The sequence below is a fragment of the Loxodonta africana genome, chromosome 7 (genome assembly GCF_030014295.1).
Source record: "Loxodonta africana isolate mLoxAfr1 chromosome 7, mLoxAfr1.hap2, whole genome shotgun sequence".
NCBI classification, from domain to species: Eukaryota; Metazoa; Chordata; class Mammalia; order Proboscidea; family Elephantidae; genus Loxodonta; species Loxodonta africana.
The window spans coordinates 7,502,994-7,517,102 of record NC_087348.1 but is presented as its reverse complement, the minus strand read 5'-3'; the positions used below and the strand labels follow the sequence as shown (position 1 = coordinate 7,517,102).

At 63.1% G+C, this 14,109-nt stretch overlaps 3 protein-coding genes across 6 annotated transcripts; 1 reads left to right on the top strand and 2 right to left on the bottom strand.

Moving 5' to 3' along the window:
- Nucleotides 1–303: 303 nt before the first annotated feature.
- RPS6KB2 (ribosomal protein S6 kinase B2) lies at nt 304–5,912 on the top strand. 3 transcript variants are annotated; one of them, XM_010599001.3, is made up of 15 exons: nt 307–466; nt 775–815; nt 907–1,027; nt 1,311–1,379; nt 1,898–2,045; nt 3,172–3,229; nt 3,334–3,434; nt 3,562–3,652; nt 3,734–3,824; nt 3,948–4,055; nt 4,540–4,602; nt 4,745–4,822; nt 4,950–5,009; nt 5,098–5,210; nt 5,478–5,912. In XM_010599001.3, the coding sequence occupies exons 1-15, from the start codon at nt 389–391 to the stop codon at nt 5,659–5,661; spliced, it is 1,404 nt and encodes a 467-aa protein (XP_010597303.2). In that variant the 5' UTR covers nt 307–388; the 3' UTR covers nt 5,662–5,912. The 3 variants fall into 3 exon arrangements, with proteins under 3 accessions (XP_023415310.2, XP_010597303.2, XP_003419447.2); XM_003419399.4 differs by having other exon boundaries at nt 308–466; nt 4,902–5,009; XM_023559542.2 differs by lacking the exons at nt 1,898–2,045; nt 3,334–3,434 and having other exon boundaries at nt 304–466; nt 4,902–5,009.
- A 101-nt stretch (nt 5,913–6,013) lies between these two features.
- Nucleotides 6,014–8,421, bottom strand: PTPRCAP (protein tyrosine phosphatase receptor type C associated protein). The gene is made up of 2 exons (XM_023559543.2): nt 8,027–8,421; nt 6,014–6,810 (listed from the first exon to the last, which is right to left on the bottom strand). Exons 1-2 carry the CDS (start codon nt 8,027–8,029, stop codon nt 6,199–6,201), a joined length of 615 nt encoding a protein of 204 aa, XP_023415311.1. The 5' UTR covers nt 8,030–8,421; the 3' UTR covers nt 6,014–6,198.
- Nucleotides 8,422–8,540: 119 nt separating this feature from the next.
- Nucleotides 8,541–14,006, bottom strand: CORO1B (coronin 1B). 2 transcript variants are annotated; one of them, XM_003419547.4, is made up of 11 exons: nt 13,917–14,006; nt 12,972–13,174; nt 12,488–12,610; nt 12,272–12,401; nt 11,941–12,122; nt 11,734–11,853; nt 11,065–11,169; nt 10,846–10,991; nt 10,494–10,551; nt 9,141–9,413; nt 8,541–8,999 (listed from the first exon to the last, which is right to left on the bottom strand). In XM_003419547.4, exons 2-11 carry the CDS (start codon nt 13,170–13,172, stop codon nt 8,874–8,876), a joined length of 1,464 nt encoding a protein of 487 aa, XP_003419595.1. In that variant the 5' UTR covers nt 13,173–13,174; nt 13,917–14,006; the 3' UTR covers nt 8,541–8,873. The 2 variants fall into 2 exon arrangements, with proteins under 2 accessions (XP_003419595.1, XP_064143768.1); XM_064287698.1 differs by lacking the exon at nt 13,917–14,006 and adding an exon at nt 13,348–13,455.
- Nucleotides 14,007–14,109: the final 103 nt, after the last annotated feature.

The following is a 14,109-nucleotide window of genomic DNA, read 5'->3' as shown; positions in this document are numbered from 1 at the left end:
CCACCAGCATGCACCTCCGACCCTGCCCCATCTAGACCCGAATTATCTCCAGAGCCAAGACGAGCGCCTTTCAGTCCGCCCGTGTCCGGTGAGGACCCCCGTGAAGCAGGGATGATTTAAGAGGATCCCGCGGAAGGGGTTTCCGCAGGCTGGAGGCTTGGTTCCGCGGCACTCTGCAACTACAACTCCCGAAAGACCTTGTGACGGACGCCATCTTTACTCCTCGCCCGGCTGAGCGGCCTGTTCGTGGGAGGGAGTCGCCCCGCGTGCGTCATCGGCGCGCGCGACCACCGTCGCGGAGTTATGACGTATAGATCGGGGTGTCCTCCGACTGTCAGTCAGAGCGCGGCCAGGTACGGGCCGCGAGGCCCCCAGGGCCGGCGCCACCATGGCAGCTGTGTTCGACCTGGACCTGGAGACCGAGGAGGGCAGCGAGGGCGAGGGCGAGCCAGAGCTCAGCCCCGCGGTGAGTTCCCCGCTCGGCGCGACTCGATTTCGACCGCAGCCGGCGTCCCGCACCCGGAGTGGGCTCCGACACCTGCAGACTCCGGTCCTTCTCAGGCCCCAGTCCCTGTCTCACCCCACCTTCACCTCTCCCCAGCCTTGTCCCCCGATTCTCCCTCTCCTGACCCCCGCCTCTCCTCCTCGCTCCTTGGCCCCTATCCTGCCAGCTCCCATCGCGGACCCCCCCCCCCCGGGCCAAGCAGTCCAGCTGCGGGCAGGGAGCGGTATCCTGGCACTTCCCTTGGCGCTTACCCCCTCGGTTTCTCACAGGACGTGTGTCCCCTTGCCGAGTTGAGGTCGGCTGGCCTGGAGTGAGTGAGGGTCGCGTTGGGGGAGGGGTTGGCCGGGGAAGGGACCCTGGGAGTACTGGAGCCTTGCCCCTATCCATTTTTGTGTCCACAGGCCTGTGGGACACTATGAGGAGGTGGAGCTGACCGAGACCAGCGTCAACCCCGGCCCTGAGCGCATTGGGCCCCACTGCTTTGAACTGCTGCGTGTACTGGGCAAGGGGGGCTATGGCAAGGTACCAGCACCTCTCCTAGCCGCCGGCTTCACAGCCCCAGGGTGGCCTCGGCAAAGGGTTCTTGGGATGAATTAGGCTTGTCAGCCAGCAGAGCCTCAGATGGAATTCAGAGCTAGAAACAAAAAAGGGAAGGAAGATCCTCTCAGAATCTGACTGGAAACCTTTCCTGCCCCACCCGTAGGTGGGCCTAGGCCTCTTGGTCCTAATGCCAGAGCTTCAGGGTGGGGCTTCATGAAGAAAAGATGTGGAGAGGGAAGTCGATCCAGTCTCCCTTGCTCTACAGGTGTTCCAGGTGCGAAAAGTACAAGGTACCAACTTGGGGAAAATATATGCCATGAAAGTCCTGAGGAAGGTGAGTCATTGGTTCAGCCAACATGGAGTTACTGAGCGCTTGCCATTCCCAATGCACCGTCCAAGGCTTTGGGAGAACAGCAAGGCCATGACGGAGCTGGTCCCTGACTTTGTGACCCGTGTTTTTGGCATTTGCTGGCTTATTGTCTATTGTGATATATATTGCTCTGTAGTAGTTCTCAGCTGGGGGTGATCTTGCCTTGGGCAACATTTGGAGACATTTTTGATTGTCATGACTGGGGAATGTTACTGGCATCTAGTGGGTAGAGGCTAGAGGTGCTGCTAAACACCCTGCAGTGTACAGCACAGTCCCCTATGACACAGAATCGTCTGGTCCCAAATGTCAGTAGTGCCAAGGCTGAGAGACCTTGTGCTAGAGGATAGACCAGGCTGGAAAAGAACGATTGCTGAGAGCAGCGGAATTACACAGAACTAAAACCTAGAGAGAGATAACTTAGAAGGGTGATGGCTGGAGGACCTGAAGGAGCACTCCTTCTGACTGGCCCTTAACCTCTCCAGGCCAAAATTGTGCGTAATGCTAAGGACACAGCACACACACGGGCAGAGCGGAACATTCTAGAGTCTGTGAAGCACCCCTTCATTGTGGAGCTGGTCTATGCCTTCCAGACTGGTGGCAAGCTCTACCTCATCCTGGAGTGCCTCAGTGGTAGGAGTGGGGGCCCAGCCAGGGGTGTGGGCAGGAGGCTGGGTGCAGGCAGTATGGGAGCTCTGGGGGAAGCCCTGAGGAGGCATGATTGTAGAGTGGTTAGGGGCCCACACTCCCCTCTGTCCATCCATCCATCCATCCATCCATCCATCCATCCATCCATCCATCCATCCATCCATCCATCCATCCGCCCGTCCTTCCCTTCATTCATTCAGCAAACGTCTGTCCAGGGCCTATTGTGTCCCTCACCTCTGTCGTGGGGTAGACGGCTCCGGGGAGTGGTGGGGGCATGTGTAGATGCCTGGAGGCTTGTTCTGTCCATTTCTCCTGTACTTTCATGTCCTGCTCCTCTCCGCTTTGTGCCCTGCATCCAGCTAGGTCCCAGTCCAGCGGGTCATTCTCAGCAGCGCCTTCCATCCTCTGCACTCTCGCAGGGGAACGGGAGCTGCAGTTGTCTCTTAACCGGGCTCGAGGCCTGCAGCTCACCCATTTCTAACGTCCCCTCCACCAGCTGCCAGGGTCTTTCTGGAGCACGGCTTACTCTCACCATTCCTGCTTAGAATTCCATGGCTCTCTGTAACCACCCAGACAAAGCCTGGCATGCTGGGTCGCCATGAAGTGGTCCAGGCCTGTGTTTTCCACCTGTCCTGTCTGTACCAGGCGAGCCTCGTGAGCTTCTCCTCCACACGCTGCACGCTTCCTGCCATTTCAGCGTCCCCCTCAGAGCTCCTTCATCTGCATGAGACTTTCTCTGTTCCCTTGTGTTGGGATTAATTTGTCTCCCCATGTCTTCTGCCTGAGATTTTTTGGGTTAAGCTCTCAGGACCGTTGCCTCGGTCTGGGCCTATCCAAGCAGTCCGTGCATGTCTGTCTCCCCTCTGACTGAGGGTCCTGAGGGCAATGGCTGGGTCTCTTCATCTCTGTCCCCAGCTTCACCCAGCACAGGGCCAGGCACCGAGTAGGCATCGGTAGATGTTTGCTGAATTGAATTGAATCCCCACGGCAGCTCTGGGAGGCAGGTAGGGCGGGACTTCCGTGCCCGACTCTTCCCGAGAAGAAACCCAGACTCAGAGAGAGAAAAGGGTCTTGGTCTTGGCACAGAGCCACAGCGGTGTTTGTGTCACAGGCGGCGAGCTCTTCACACATCTGGAGCGAGAAGGCATCTTCCTGGAGGACACAGCTTGGTGAGTGTGCCTTCCTGCCTCTCTATCTCCTCCGAGGGGGCTCCAGGGACGCCCAGGCCCGGCTGCTGCCCTACGCTGCCCTTCACCTTGTCTGGGCCCTGCAGCTTCTACCTGGCAGAGATCACTCTGGCCCTCGGCCACCTGCACTCCCAAGGCATCATCTACCGCGACCTCAAACCTGAGAACATCATGCTCAACAGTCAGGGTGCGCCCGAGTGCACGTGCGCGCGTGCAGCTTTGTTTACTGGTCCGAAGACTTCGGGGAGGGCTGCGGAGCCCCACGGGCCAGGTTGGGAAGGCTGGCCCGACCCTCCCTCCATCTGCTTCCTCAGGGCACATCAAGCTGACAGACTTTGGACTCTGCAAGGAGTCGATTCATGAGGGTGCTGTCACCCACACCTTCTGTGGCACCATCGAGTACATGTAAGCAGCCGCTGGCTAGTTCCAGGGGCCAGGGGGACAGCCAGAGGGGCCTGGCCTGACTGAGGGTTCCACCTGGCCCAGGGCCCCAGAGATTCTGGTACGCAGTGGCCACAACCGAGCGGTGGACTGGTGGAGCCTGGGGGCCCTGATGTACGACATGCTCACTGGATCGGCAAGTCCAGCCCCTTCATGGTTGGGGGGAGCGGGAGGAGACCCCCCCCCATCCCAGGGCACGGGCAGCGGCAGGGCCTGGTGGGAGGCCCACAAGGCCCCTCTCACCTTCTGCCTCCTCCAGCCACCCTTCACCGCAGAGAACCGGAAGAAAACCATGGACAAGATCGTCAAGGGGAAGCTAGTGCTGCCCCCCTACCTCACCCCAGACGCCCGGGACCTCGTCAAAAAGGTGGGACTGCCTCCTGCCTCTGGTCAGGGCCCCGCCACTTCTCCCTGCCTGTTGCTGTGTGTGGCTTCCTTAGTCTCTGGTTGTGGGGGAGCTGGCGCTGCCCCTGCTTGGCTGTGGTCTCCCTTGGGGAGTGGACGGGCACTCCTCTTGCACAGCTCTGACCGGACTGGCTGCTGACCCTGGATGGGCCCTCGTCTAAGCCCAATCAGCATAGCACTCACAAGGAGCTCACTACTCATTCATCCTAAGACATCCCCCAAAAAGCAGCTCTTGGCAGTATACAGGGGAGGCTCACCCAGTAGGTGCTCTGTCCAGGTGTGGAGCTGGAATTCCAGTAAAGTGCTCTGGGGTGGTGAGAAGGCTTCTTGGAGAAGGGGCCGCTGAGCTTTCCCTACCCTCCCCCTCCTCCTCCCTTGCCAGTCCCTGGGAATGGGGGGAGCACACCACCTCGCCTTGGCCGTCACCCTCTGCCCTTGTTCCCTAGTTTCTGAAGCGGAATCCCAGCCAGCGGATTGGGGGTGGCCCAGGGGATGGCGCTGACGTGCAGGTGGGCCTGGGACCACCATAAGGGGGCAGGGCTGTCTCCAAGGGTGCTGGGGTGCTGGGGTGCTGTGGTACTGAGGGCAGCAAGTTACTGAGGGAGCCAGGAGCCTGACCTATTGGTGTATCTGGGGTCACTCCACCCACAGAGGCACCCCTTCTTCCGGCACATCCACTGGGACGACCTCCTAGCCCGCCGTGTGGACCCTCCCTTCAGGCCCTGTCTGGTGAGTGGGGAGCCCAGGGGCAGGCTGAGGACCCTTGTCTCGGAGACCCCTGACCCCTGCCCCCGTGGTCGGCCCACAGCAGTCAGAGGAGGATGTGAGTCAGTTTGACACCCGTTTCACGCGGCAGACGCCAGTGGACAGTCCTGACGACTCAGCCCTCAGTGAGAGTGCCAACCAGGCTTTCCTGGTGAGTCCTGGGGGCCTGAGGCTGATGAGGACCAGGCAGGGATCATGGCTGAAGGCGGGACACTGAGCCAGCCCGGCCTCTGCCCCAGGGCTTCACGTACGTGGCACCTTCCGTCCTGGACAGCATCAAGGAGGGCTTCTCCTTCCAGCCCAAGCTGCGCTCCCCCAGGCGGCTCAACAGCAGCCCCCGGACCCCCATCAGGTACTGCACGCAGAGGGTCATGCCACTGGGGTGGGGGCGCTGGTGGGCAGGAGGCCATGGCTAGCTTTGGCTCTACCATGAGCCGCTGGGCTACTGCCCGTGGCCTTGGTTTCCTCATCTGTGCCTGGAGGCCTCAGTCCCTGCAGTGTGGGAGCCTTACAGCTGTGTACCCAGAATGGGTAGGGAAGTCTGCCCTCTCTGACCCCGGGCCAGCAGGCCCCTGCCTGGGCCTGTGGGGCTCTGACTCTGCCTTGATTTCCCCTGCAGCCCCCTGAAGTTCTCCCCCTTTGAGGGGTTCCGGCCCAGCCCTGGCCCACCGGAGCCCATGGAGCCAACTCTACCTCCACTCCTGCCACCACCACCACCACCCTCGAGCACTGCCCCCCTCCCTATCCGTCCCCCCTCAGGAACCAAGAAGTCCAAGAGGGGCCGTGGGCACTCTGGGCGCTAGGAGGGAGGGTGGGGAGGCCCCTCCCTGCAGGCTCTGAGGGCAGCGGAACTCTGGGCCAGTTGCTGAGACCTAGGGCATGTCTGGCGGAGGGGAGTAAGTGCAGGTGAGAGTGTGTGTCTTTGTCAGGGTGGTGGTGGCTCCTGAATCATGAGTGTGGAGGGCCACAGGCCACAGGCCACAGCTGCGGGGATGGACTGCTGCCCATCTGGGCGAAGCTGTGCCCCTGGGGAATTAAAGTATGAATCATGGCACTGACCTGGCTCTTCCTTTGGACACGGGCAGAAGTGGGCAGGGTTGTGCCAGGAGGAGCCCCTGCTGGGGGTTGGAGGGGTGGCCACAGGACCACAGCACCTTGGGCTGGAAACGAGAGTTTTATTTCTAAAGGCTGTTCTCTTATCCTGGGGATGGGGAGTGGGGGAATGGGGACAGGAACTTGTAGGGGGCATTAGAGTCCTTGCGGGGTGTGGGTGACGTGGGTCCAGGGCAGGCTGTGTCCAGGTGTGGCAGCTTGGGTGTGATGGGGACAAAGCCTGGCCCCTAGAGTGCGGTGACGTGGGGGCCCTGGCCCCCAGTTGCCCTAGCGCTGTCGTCCCAGGCTGCGCTGCCAGCAAAGGCGTGGAGGTCACTGAGCAGGGCCTCGGCGCTGCCTCCCGAGCCCACCGGCCCCTGGATGCCCAGGCACCCCTCGGCATCGCCGTCATGGGCCTCCTCCGCCCTCTCTGGGGCCTGCCCTGGGCTGGGCCCCCCTCCAAACAGCTGCTGCTCTTCCTGGGGTCCGGCCACCCCTAGGCCGCCATCCATGATGTAGTCTTCGGCGTCTTCCTCATCCTCCTGCTGCTCGGGGTCATTGTCCAGGGACCCCTGCTCAGCCCGGGCCCGAAGCCAGCGACCTGGGGGGCTGGCCCACAGCAGGTGACGCGTGTGGCCCCACAGCGCAGCCCCCAGGCGGGCCGGGTGGTAGTAGCCCCCTGAGTCACGGCTGAGGCGGCGCCAGGCCAGTGCCAGGGCAGTGACCAGCAGCAGGAGTAGCAGCAGCAGCAAGACGATGGTGACAGAGCTGGAGCCTGACACATCCTCTGTGCTGTCGCCTGAGGCCAGTGCCCCCGGCAGGGCCAGCAGGGTCCCGAGCCCCAGGGCGCCGGGCAGAGCCTGTGGAGACAGGGGGTCTCATCACTTGGGGTGGGGACCAAGCCATGGGCTGTCTGGGTGACCTGCCACTTTCCTGTCTCAGAGAGGGGACAGTCAAGCAGAAAAGCCCAAGTCCTTCCCCAGCCAACAAGGCCCTGGCTGCCTTCCTACCATTCGCCTCACTGTCCCAGCACTGAACCTGCTCCTGCCCGCGCCTTTGCTGTGGCTGTGCCTCTGCCCAGACACTTCTCCTGACAGCCACAGGCCACCCACCACCTCCTTCAAGGTTTGGTTCAGACATTGCCTTGGCGCAGCCTCACCTGCTCTCCCTTACTCACCTGGTCTCTGTCTGCAGCCCACCCACCCACCTGCCCTCAGGCCCCTTAACTTGCTCTGTTCTTCTCTCCCCCGGCACTAACCCACTAGATCATCCTGTTTATCTATTGCCGATTGTCTCCCGTCCCCTCTCAGAATGTGGAAGGAAGGAGCCCCCAGCAGGAAGACGGGTTTCAGGTCTGTTTTGTTCACTGAGCACCTACACCCACACCTGGCACCTAGCAGGTGCCCAGTAAATACTGGTTGACTGGGTTGAGATTGCCTGCCTGGGGGGTGCTGGGAAGGGGAGGGAAGGAAGGAGCCCTACAGGCCAGTGTTAGGTGCTCTTCCTGAGACCTTGGACGGAGAAAACCATTCCACCCGTGCTTAGCTAGCTCCCAGAGTGGGGGTCCCCAAGGCCCCTCTTCCTTTTCTCCCAGGCACGGGGCTGCCCCAGCTGCAGCGTTTCCGTTCAGCTACAGGTCCCCGGGGCCCTCGGTGCGCAGGGGCGCTGGGGGCTGGGGGGCGGACGCAGCTGCCAGAGGAAGCCTGCGGTTGGAACAAGGCAGGTGGGGGTGTTGTGGGGAGGGGTGCTGGGTGCAAACCTCCCCCCCCACCCTGGGCCCTGCCTGCCCCGACTACAGTGATGCAAGCTGAAACTGTCTCCAAGTCTCAGCTCCCAAGGGGAGGGGTGAGAAGGCCCATCCCGGGGCCTAGAGTGGGAAGTGGGTGCCACGCACAGCCGGGAGGGAGGAGGCCTGGCTTCCGCCCCACACTCGCCTCCTAGGTCTCTGCCTCTGCCCTGCCTGTTTCTGCCCTTGGGCCCCCATGGGGCACCTTCCTTAGTTCCCGGGGCCCAGAAAGTTGGGCCCTGACCTCTTGCTGCCCACACCCCAGGATCCCTGCAGGCTCCCACGCTCACCATGGGTCGGCTGTCTTGGCGCCGGGCGCCCACCTCCAGCCCTGGCAGTGTTGAGCGAGAAGTGAGCTCTTGTTCTCCCCGCCGGGATGTAGAGTGTGTAGGGGTGCCCCAACTCTTCCGCTTCCTGCCCAAACACCCGGCCCCGCCCTCCCTGCTCAGGACCCTGATGGTGGTCCCCGGGGCCCCAAAGGCCCATCTGGATCCACAAATGACCTGATCGGTATGTGCCTCAAAGGTTGTGGCTAGGGCCACAGGGCCTGTGGCCAGGCCTCCAGAAGGAGGAACTGGGCACAAGGAACTGGGCACCCAGCCAAGAGCAGGGCACAGCCTCAGAGGCGTCCACAGGTCTCCTGCCTCAGTTTCCTGCCTGGCAGGATTCTGGGAGGTAACTGTTGGGAATGTGTGCGGCCCTCAGGTGCATCTCCCGTCTCTGATTCCTGTGGGCCTCACCTGTCCCCACGTTTCCAGACTTCCTTTCCCAGCCCCACCCTTGCAGCAGGAGGTCAGACCTGGCTTTTAGAAAGAGAACTTTATTTGGAATGAAAATATAGAGCGCATCCCTCCCACTTCTTCCGGGGAGGGGCGGGGGGCCGGGCAGGGATGAGGAGATGGTCCCTCAGAGTACAAGTGAGCTTGCCTTGGTACAAAAATCTTCCACAGTAACAATGACGAGAGCCAGGCAGGGGCTGCAGCTGGGGCCCACAGGGTGGCCCGGGGCAGGGGACAGCTCCTAAACCAGCCTCAGAGGCCCTGGCAGCCAGGGAGGCCCCGTGTGACCTGCCAGCAGAAGCTGAGTGAGAAGGGGGCAGAGGAGAAGGTGGGATGGCGTCCCTCGGCGGGGAGAGTCCTAAGCGTCCCCGTTCTCCAGGCGGCAGAGCTGCTCCTCCAGACGGGTGATGCGCTCACCTTGCTCCTTGACCAGCGCTCGCAGGGCCCGCAGCTCCTGCATCACCTCCTCCAGCTTAAAGGCCTCCTGCAGGGCCGGCGGGTCAGAGGCCAGCCCTCCTCAAACCGACCACCAGGCAGGGCCTGGGGCCTAGAGGGCAGCCAGTGGTCCAGACCCACCTAGCACCCAGGGCCCACCCGTTACCCCCACCTGACCGCAGGCACATACCGCTGCTCCGGTGAGGCTGCCACTAGCAGCGGTCACAGCAGTGGTGGCTGCAGGTGTGGGGGCCCCTGAGCGGGCAGGGGTGGCAGCGGGCCGGCTGTCGGATAGTATGTTGCGCCGGCTGACCTTCAGGTCCCGCTGTTTGCTGGGCACGTAGGCCTCTCGCAGGGAGATGAGGATGGGTTCAGCGTCGCGCCCGCTCACCCACTCCTCCGCCTCCAGGGCTGCCTCTGGCCCAGCCGTATCAGGGTATAGATCGTCCTGGAAGAGGTCGGACTGCGGGGGGGCGGCAGGATCAGCTGGGGTCCTGCAGCCTTGGGTAAGGAGCCGCAGGGAGGGAGCCATGTCCCCCCCCACCACCAATGCTGTCACTCACCCATCACCATGGTCCCTGGAGGCCCAGCCACCCTGGGTGGGGGAGTGGCAGCTCTCTTCCCAACCACACTGGCTGCAGCAGTCTTGGCTCCCAGCCCTGACCTCTCCTGAGCTTATCTTGGGGGTGGCAGGGGAACCTCAGCCACTGGGCCCTGTGCCCCTTCTGTCTCCTTATGGTCCCTGAGGCCAGGTGCCTTCCCCAGCCCCCATTGGACCCATAGCCCCTGTCCTGGCTCCAGCCTTATCTCCTCTCAGTGGGACCCTGGGTGGCCACCTCCTCACCAGTCTCCTGGCCTCCAGGCTGGCACCCTGCCTACCCACCCTACAATGGCCTGGCCCTCAGTAACCTTTCTAAAGCTCAGCTGTCTTTTCACTTCCCTTCTGGACATCACCAACAGTTCCCCCAAATTTCCCCTAGCCTCCCTGAGCAGGGCCTGTGACACATCTGCCCCTGTAGGCTGCAGGGCCAGCTCCAGGGCTTTGTGGGAGCCATGTGTGCGTCCCATGGATGAGGAACTCCCGGGGCAGGCCCCACCAGCCTCGATCATGATCTGCTCACTGAGAAGGTGCGTGGCTCGCTGACTGAAGCCCTCAGTAAACACCGGCACAAGACTCATGGAAGTTCGCCCAGGTCACAGGTCACGTGCAGGTCAGCTCCCCGCCACAGGACTCTCCTCCAGCCAGACCCCGCCCCTCACGATCCCTCTTTCCATTCCCACCCCCACTGGATGGTTCTTCCTCCTAAGGGAAGACTTCCATGATTGGCATGACCTCCACAACCCTCCTGTGGCTCCCCCAGGACAGGGCCCTTCAGCTTACCCCACCTCCCTTCCCTGCTGGCCTCCCACCCAGCACAAACGCTGGGCTGGACACAGGGCATGCTGGCATCTGCCCGCCCACTGGCCGCACCTCCCACTCACAGGCCTCAGCCCAGGCCACCTGTGGACCCATCTGCTTGAGAAGGGGGTGGGGTGGCCTCACCTTTCTTGGCACAGTCATGACAATGGGCTCGCACTTGCGTTCATGCAGTTTATAGAACCTGGAGAAGGGAGAGGAAGCCCCACTGGATCTACCAACCTCCCCCATCATCCACTCCCATAGACTGACCCCTGATCTCTGGGCAGCTCCTAAGGGCTGATTTCTGACCCCTAGGCCCCTCTCCCAGGCTGCATCCTGACTCCCGGCTCCCAGAGTCTCCCGGCCCCTTCCGAAGGCTGTTCCTGCTCCTAAGTCGCCTCCCACAAGCTGACCTCTCACCCGGCCTGCCCCCAGGCTGCCCCGGTCCTGAGCTGAGCTGAACCCTACCTCCCCAGCTACCAGGTGCCCCTCTTACCGGGCGATTTCGCACTTGCTGACCTCCAGGCCCCTCTTGGGCATGCTGCCCATGCCCCTCTGGGGCTCTTTGCTGGTGAACGTATTCAGGAAGTGGATGTAGGGGGGCTCGTCTGTGATCTCAAAGTACCGGATGCTGGAGTCGCCCTGCAGTGGGGGGGCATCAGCATGCGGCAGCCCCTCCGTTCCTGCCCCCACCCCTGACCAGCCCCAGCCCCACCTTGCCGCAGACGTAGACCACACCGGTGTCGGGGTCATAGAAGGGCAGCAGGGCCCCGTTGCTCGAGTCCAGCTCCTGCAGGGCCATGGGCTCCTCCAGGTTCCCCTGGCACACGGGAGGGGCAGTCAGGCCGGGAGCCCCCCATGTCAGGACAGGCCCCAGCCAGCCTTACATGTCAGCCCTTAACACGCTGGCTGCTCCCTCCCAACACTAAGCCTCTGCTCACCCAGTGTGCCCTGCCAGGCCCTCCCAGCTCCTGCCCAAACCAGGGCTGGCTGTCCAAGCTTGCTCCAGATCTTAGAACCACTGAGCCAGGGCTGAGAGGGCCCCCTACGGGGCCAGGAGGTACCAGGCAGTACCAGCCCCTACCTCAGGGGGTCCCCAGAGGCCACAGTGCAGAAGCACAGGGCTGTGGGACAAAGCACTTCAGGGGAGAAGCTGGGAAGGCTTCCTGGAGGAGGGGGCCTCTGCTGGGCCAGATGGTAACAAGCAAGCAAAGGAACAGCATGGGCAAAGACACAGAGGTAGATTGGGGGCAACGGGGGAAGAGTCAAAGACAGCCAGAGAACAGGGGGCTCCTGAGGGCCTGAGTGTCAGGCGGGGAACCAGTGGAGCCCCCAGGTAGGACCCAGTCTCAACCTGCCCCTTGGGCCAGCCACAGCCACTCACTGGGTCCCAGAGCGCCAGCTGCCGCTCGCTCATGCGGCTGAAGCCGGTGGTGAACACCTTGCCGTCCGCTAGGAAGATGGCCCGCATGGGCCGGGCGCCCTCGTGAGCCTTCTCTCGCTCCTGGGGGTGGGACACAGGTGGTCAGTGCAGCACCCCATCAGGCCCCTGGGCCTGGCCACCGCCATCCTCACCCCCGGGGCTACATACTGCCACCAGGGTGCCCCGGCGGGGGTCGATGATGCGCACGCTCTTGTCCTTGCAGGCAGAGCAGAAGAGGCTGCCGTTGCGGTTCCAGCAGACGTTGTAGATGAGGTCCGGGTGCTGGGTGTCCAGGCGGTACAGCTCCTCCGCTGTGCCCACATTCCAGATGAGCACCACGTTGTCGCAGCCTGGTGGGCAGGTGGTGGGAACAGTCAGCTCGCCAGGCCAGGCTTGCCCACCCTCCTAGGTCGGACCCCACCCCTCAACTTCTGTCGGATGGTCCTGGGAGGGACCACTGGGATGTCTCAAGCAGCGCGTGTGGGGGTGGGGTGCTGACCTGCGCTCAGCAGCACATTGCGGGCTGTCGGGTGCCAGGTGATGATGCCTACTCGCTTGGTGTGCCCCTCCAGCACCACCACCGGCTCCGTCAGCGGTGAGGACAACCCATTTTCGGGGATCTGCCAGACCTGGGGGAAGGCGACGATGTCAGGCTGAGGCCTCTGCCTGCCCCTGCCACACCCCTGCCGCCCGTTCCATCAGTCCTGAGCCTCACCATGACGGTGCAGTCCTCTGAGCCGCTGGCGATAACCTCATCATTGTGGGGACACCAGTCAATGTCTAAGACGGGGCCAGTGTGTCCGCATACCGTTGGGTAGGCCTTGTCAATGCGACCCGTCTGCAGGCACGGGGGGACAGTCATGGGGGACCCAAGACCCCCAGGCTTCATCCCTCCCAGAGCCTCAGTCTTCCCCTCCATGGAGTAGGGATGACCTGCTTGGTCTGCCCCACAGGTGGCCCCCTTGAGGGTCACTGGGGCATGATTGACTGTGCCCTACCAGCCTGCCACTTGAGCAGGAAGGGCTTGTTGCCTCTGACCCTGACTGAGGCAATAAAACACTTGCTCTAGGTTAACACCTCCTGAACAATAAATCTGATTATGACACCTGCTGTGCGGCATGGGGACAGGTGAGATGGGGGGTGTGAGGTGTGTGGAACAGTCCAGAGGGTGTGGCCCAGGTACTTCCCGAGGGGCCCACCTTGCCCAGCGGCAGCACCAGAAAAGCACCCCCGCCGCTGGCCTCCACAATCACTGCCAGGAACCTGGGGTTGACAGCGCAGAACGTGCTGTCCCAGGTGACACGGGACACTCGAATGTCCTCGTAGCACTGGTCATTCTTGACCGGCTGTCCGAACACATGCCGGAACTTGCTCTGCCGAACCACTTTGCGGAAGGACATGTCTGCAGGGAGGAGAGGCCTGGATCAGTGTGCCTGTCCCAACAACCAGCAGCCCTCCCAGGGTGGTGTGAAGGGAGTGGGGAGGAGGCAGCTGGAGGCCTGGGCTTCAGTGTTCCCAGGTACAGCATGGGGTCACAGGGGCGGACCGAGGGCATCTGGAGGGAAACACACTAACCCCTGGCCCTGTCCACTGCAGAGTCCCGAGGGGGTTTGTAGAAGCCTGCTGGCCTCTCCCAGGCTGCGGTATGAGTGGGGAGGTGGGAGGCACAGGGGCCAAAGCCAGAGGAAGCTTAACTCTTCTGTAACCATCCCAGTCGGGAGCGGGCTCCTTCCTGGCCAGGGATTTGGAGGCCGGGTGATGGGGAGGAAGGAGGGAGGGGGCAGGACAGGCCTGCACAGTGGGCCGAGCTAGGCCCCAGTTCTGAGTCCCAGTCCCGGCTGCAGGGAAGTGCGGGGCCGCAGGGAGCCCGGCGGGGGGGGGGGGGGGCGGGCGGGGCGGGATCGGGACGCCGCTCCCATCTGCAGAGCATCCCTGGGCCGGCCTAAGGGGAACCGGGCGCCCACTTTCCAGGGATCCCGGCCCAGGAGGGGAGAGTCTGGGCGGCCACGGAGAGCGGGGACCGAGGGTGGGGCGCCCGGGAGAGGACTCCTCGGCCCCGCGACCCCCACCTCGGGCCCCTGCCCTCCGCCCTGCAGCGGCCTAGCCCCCAGCCCGTGCCCCCAGCCCGGCCCCACCGCGCTCACCGGGGGAGCCGTGGGTTGCAGCACCGGCCTCGGACGGCTCCGGATCCCGGCCTCTGGGAGGCAGGAAGCGGGAATCAGGAAGTGACAGAGGAGTCGGGGGCGGGGGGGCGGGGCCGAGGCGGGAGACCGGGGCGGGGCCTGATCGGGCCACGCCCCCGCAGAGACCCAGGCCCCGCGGCACTTTTAAACCGGA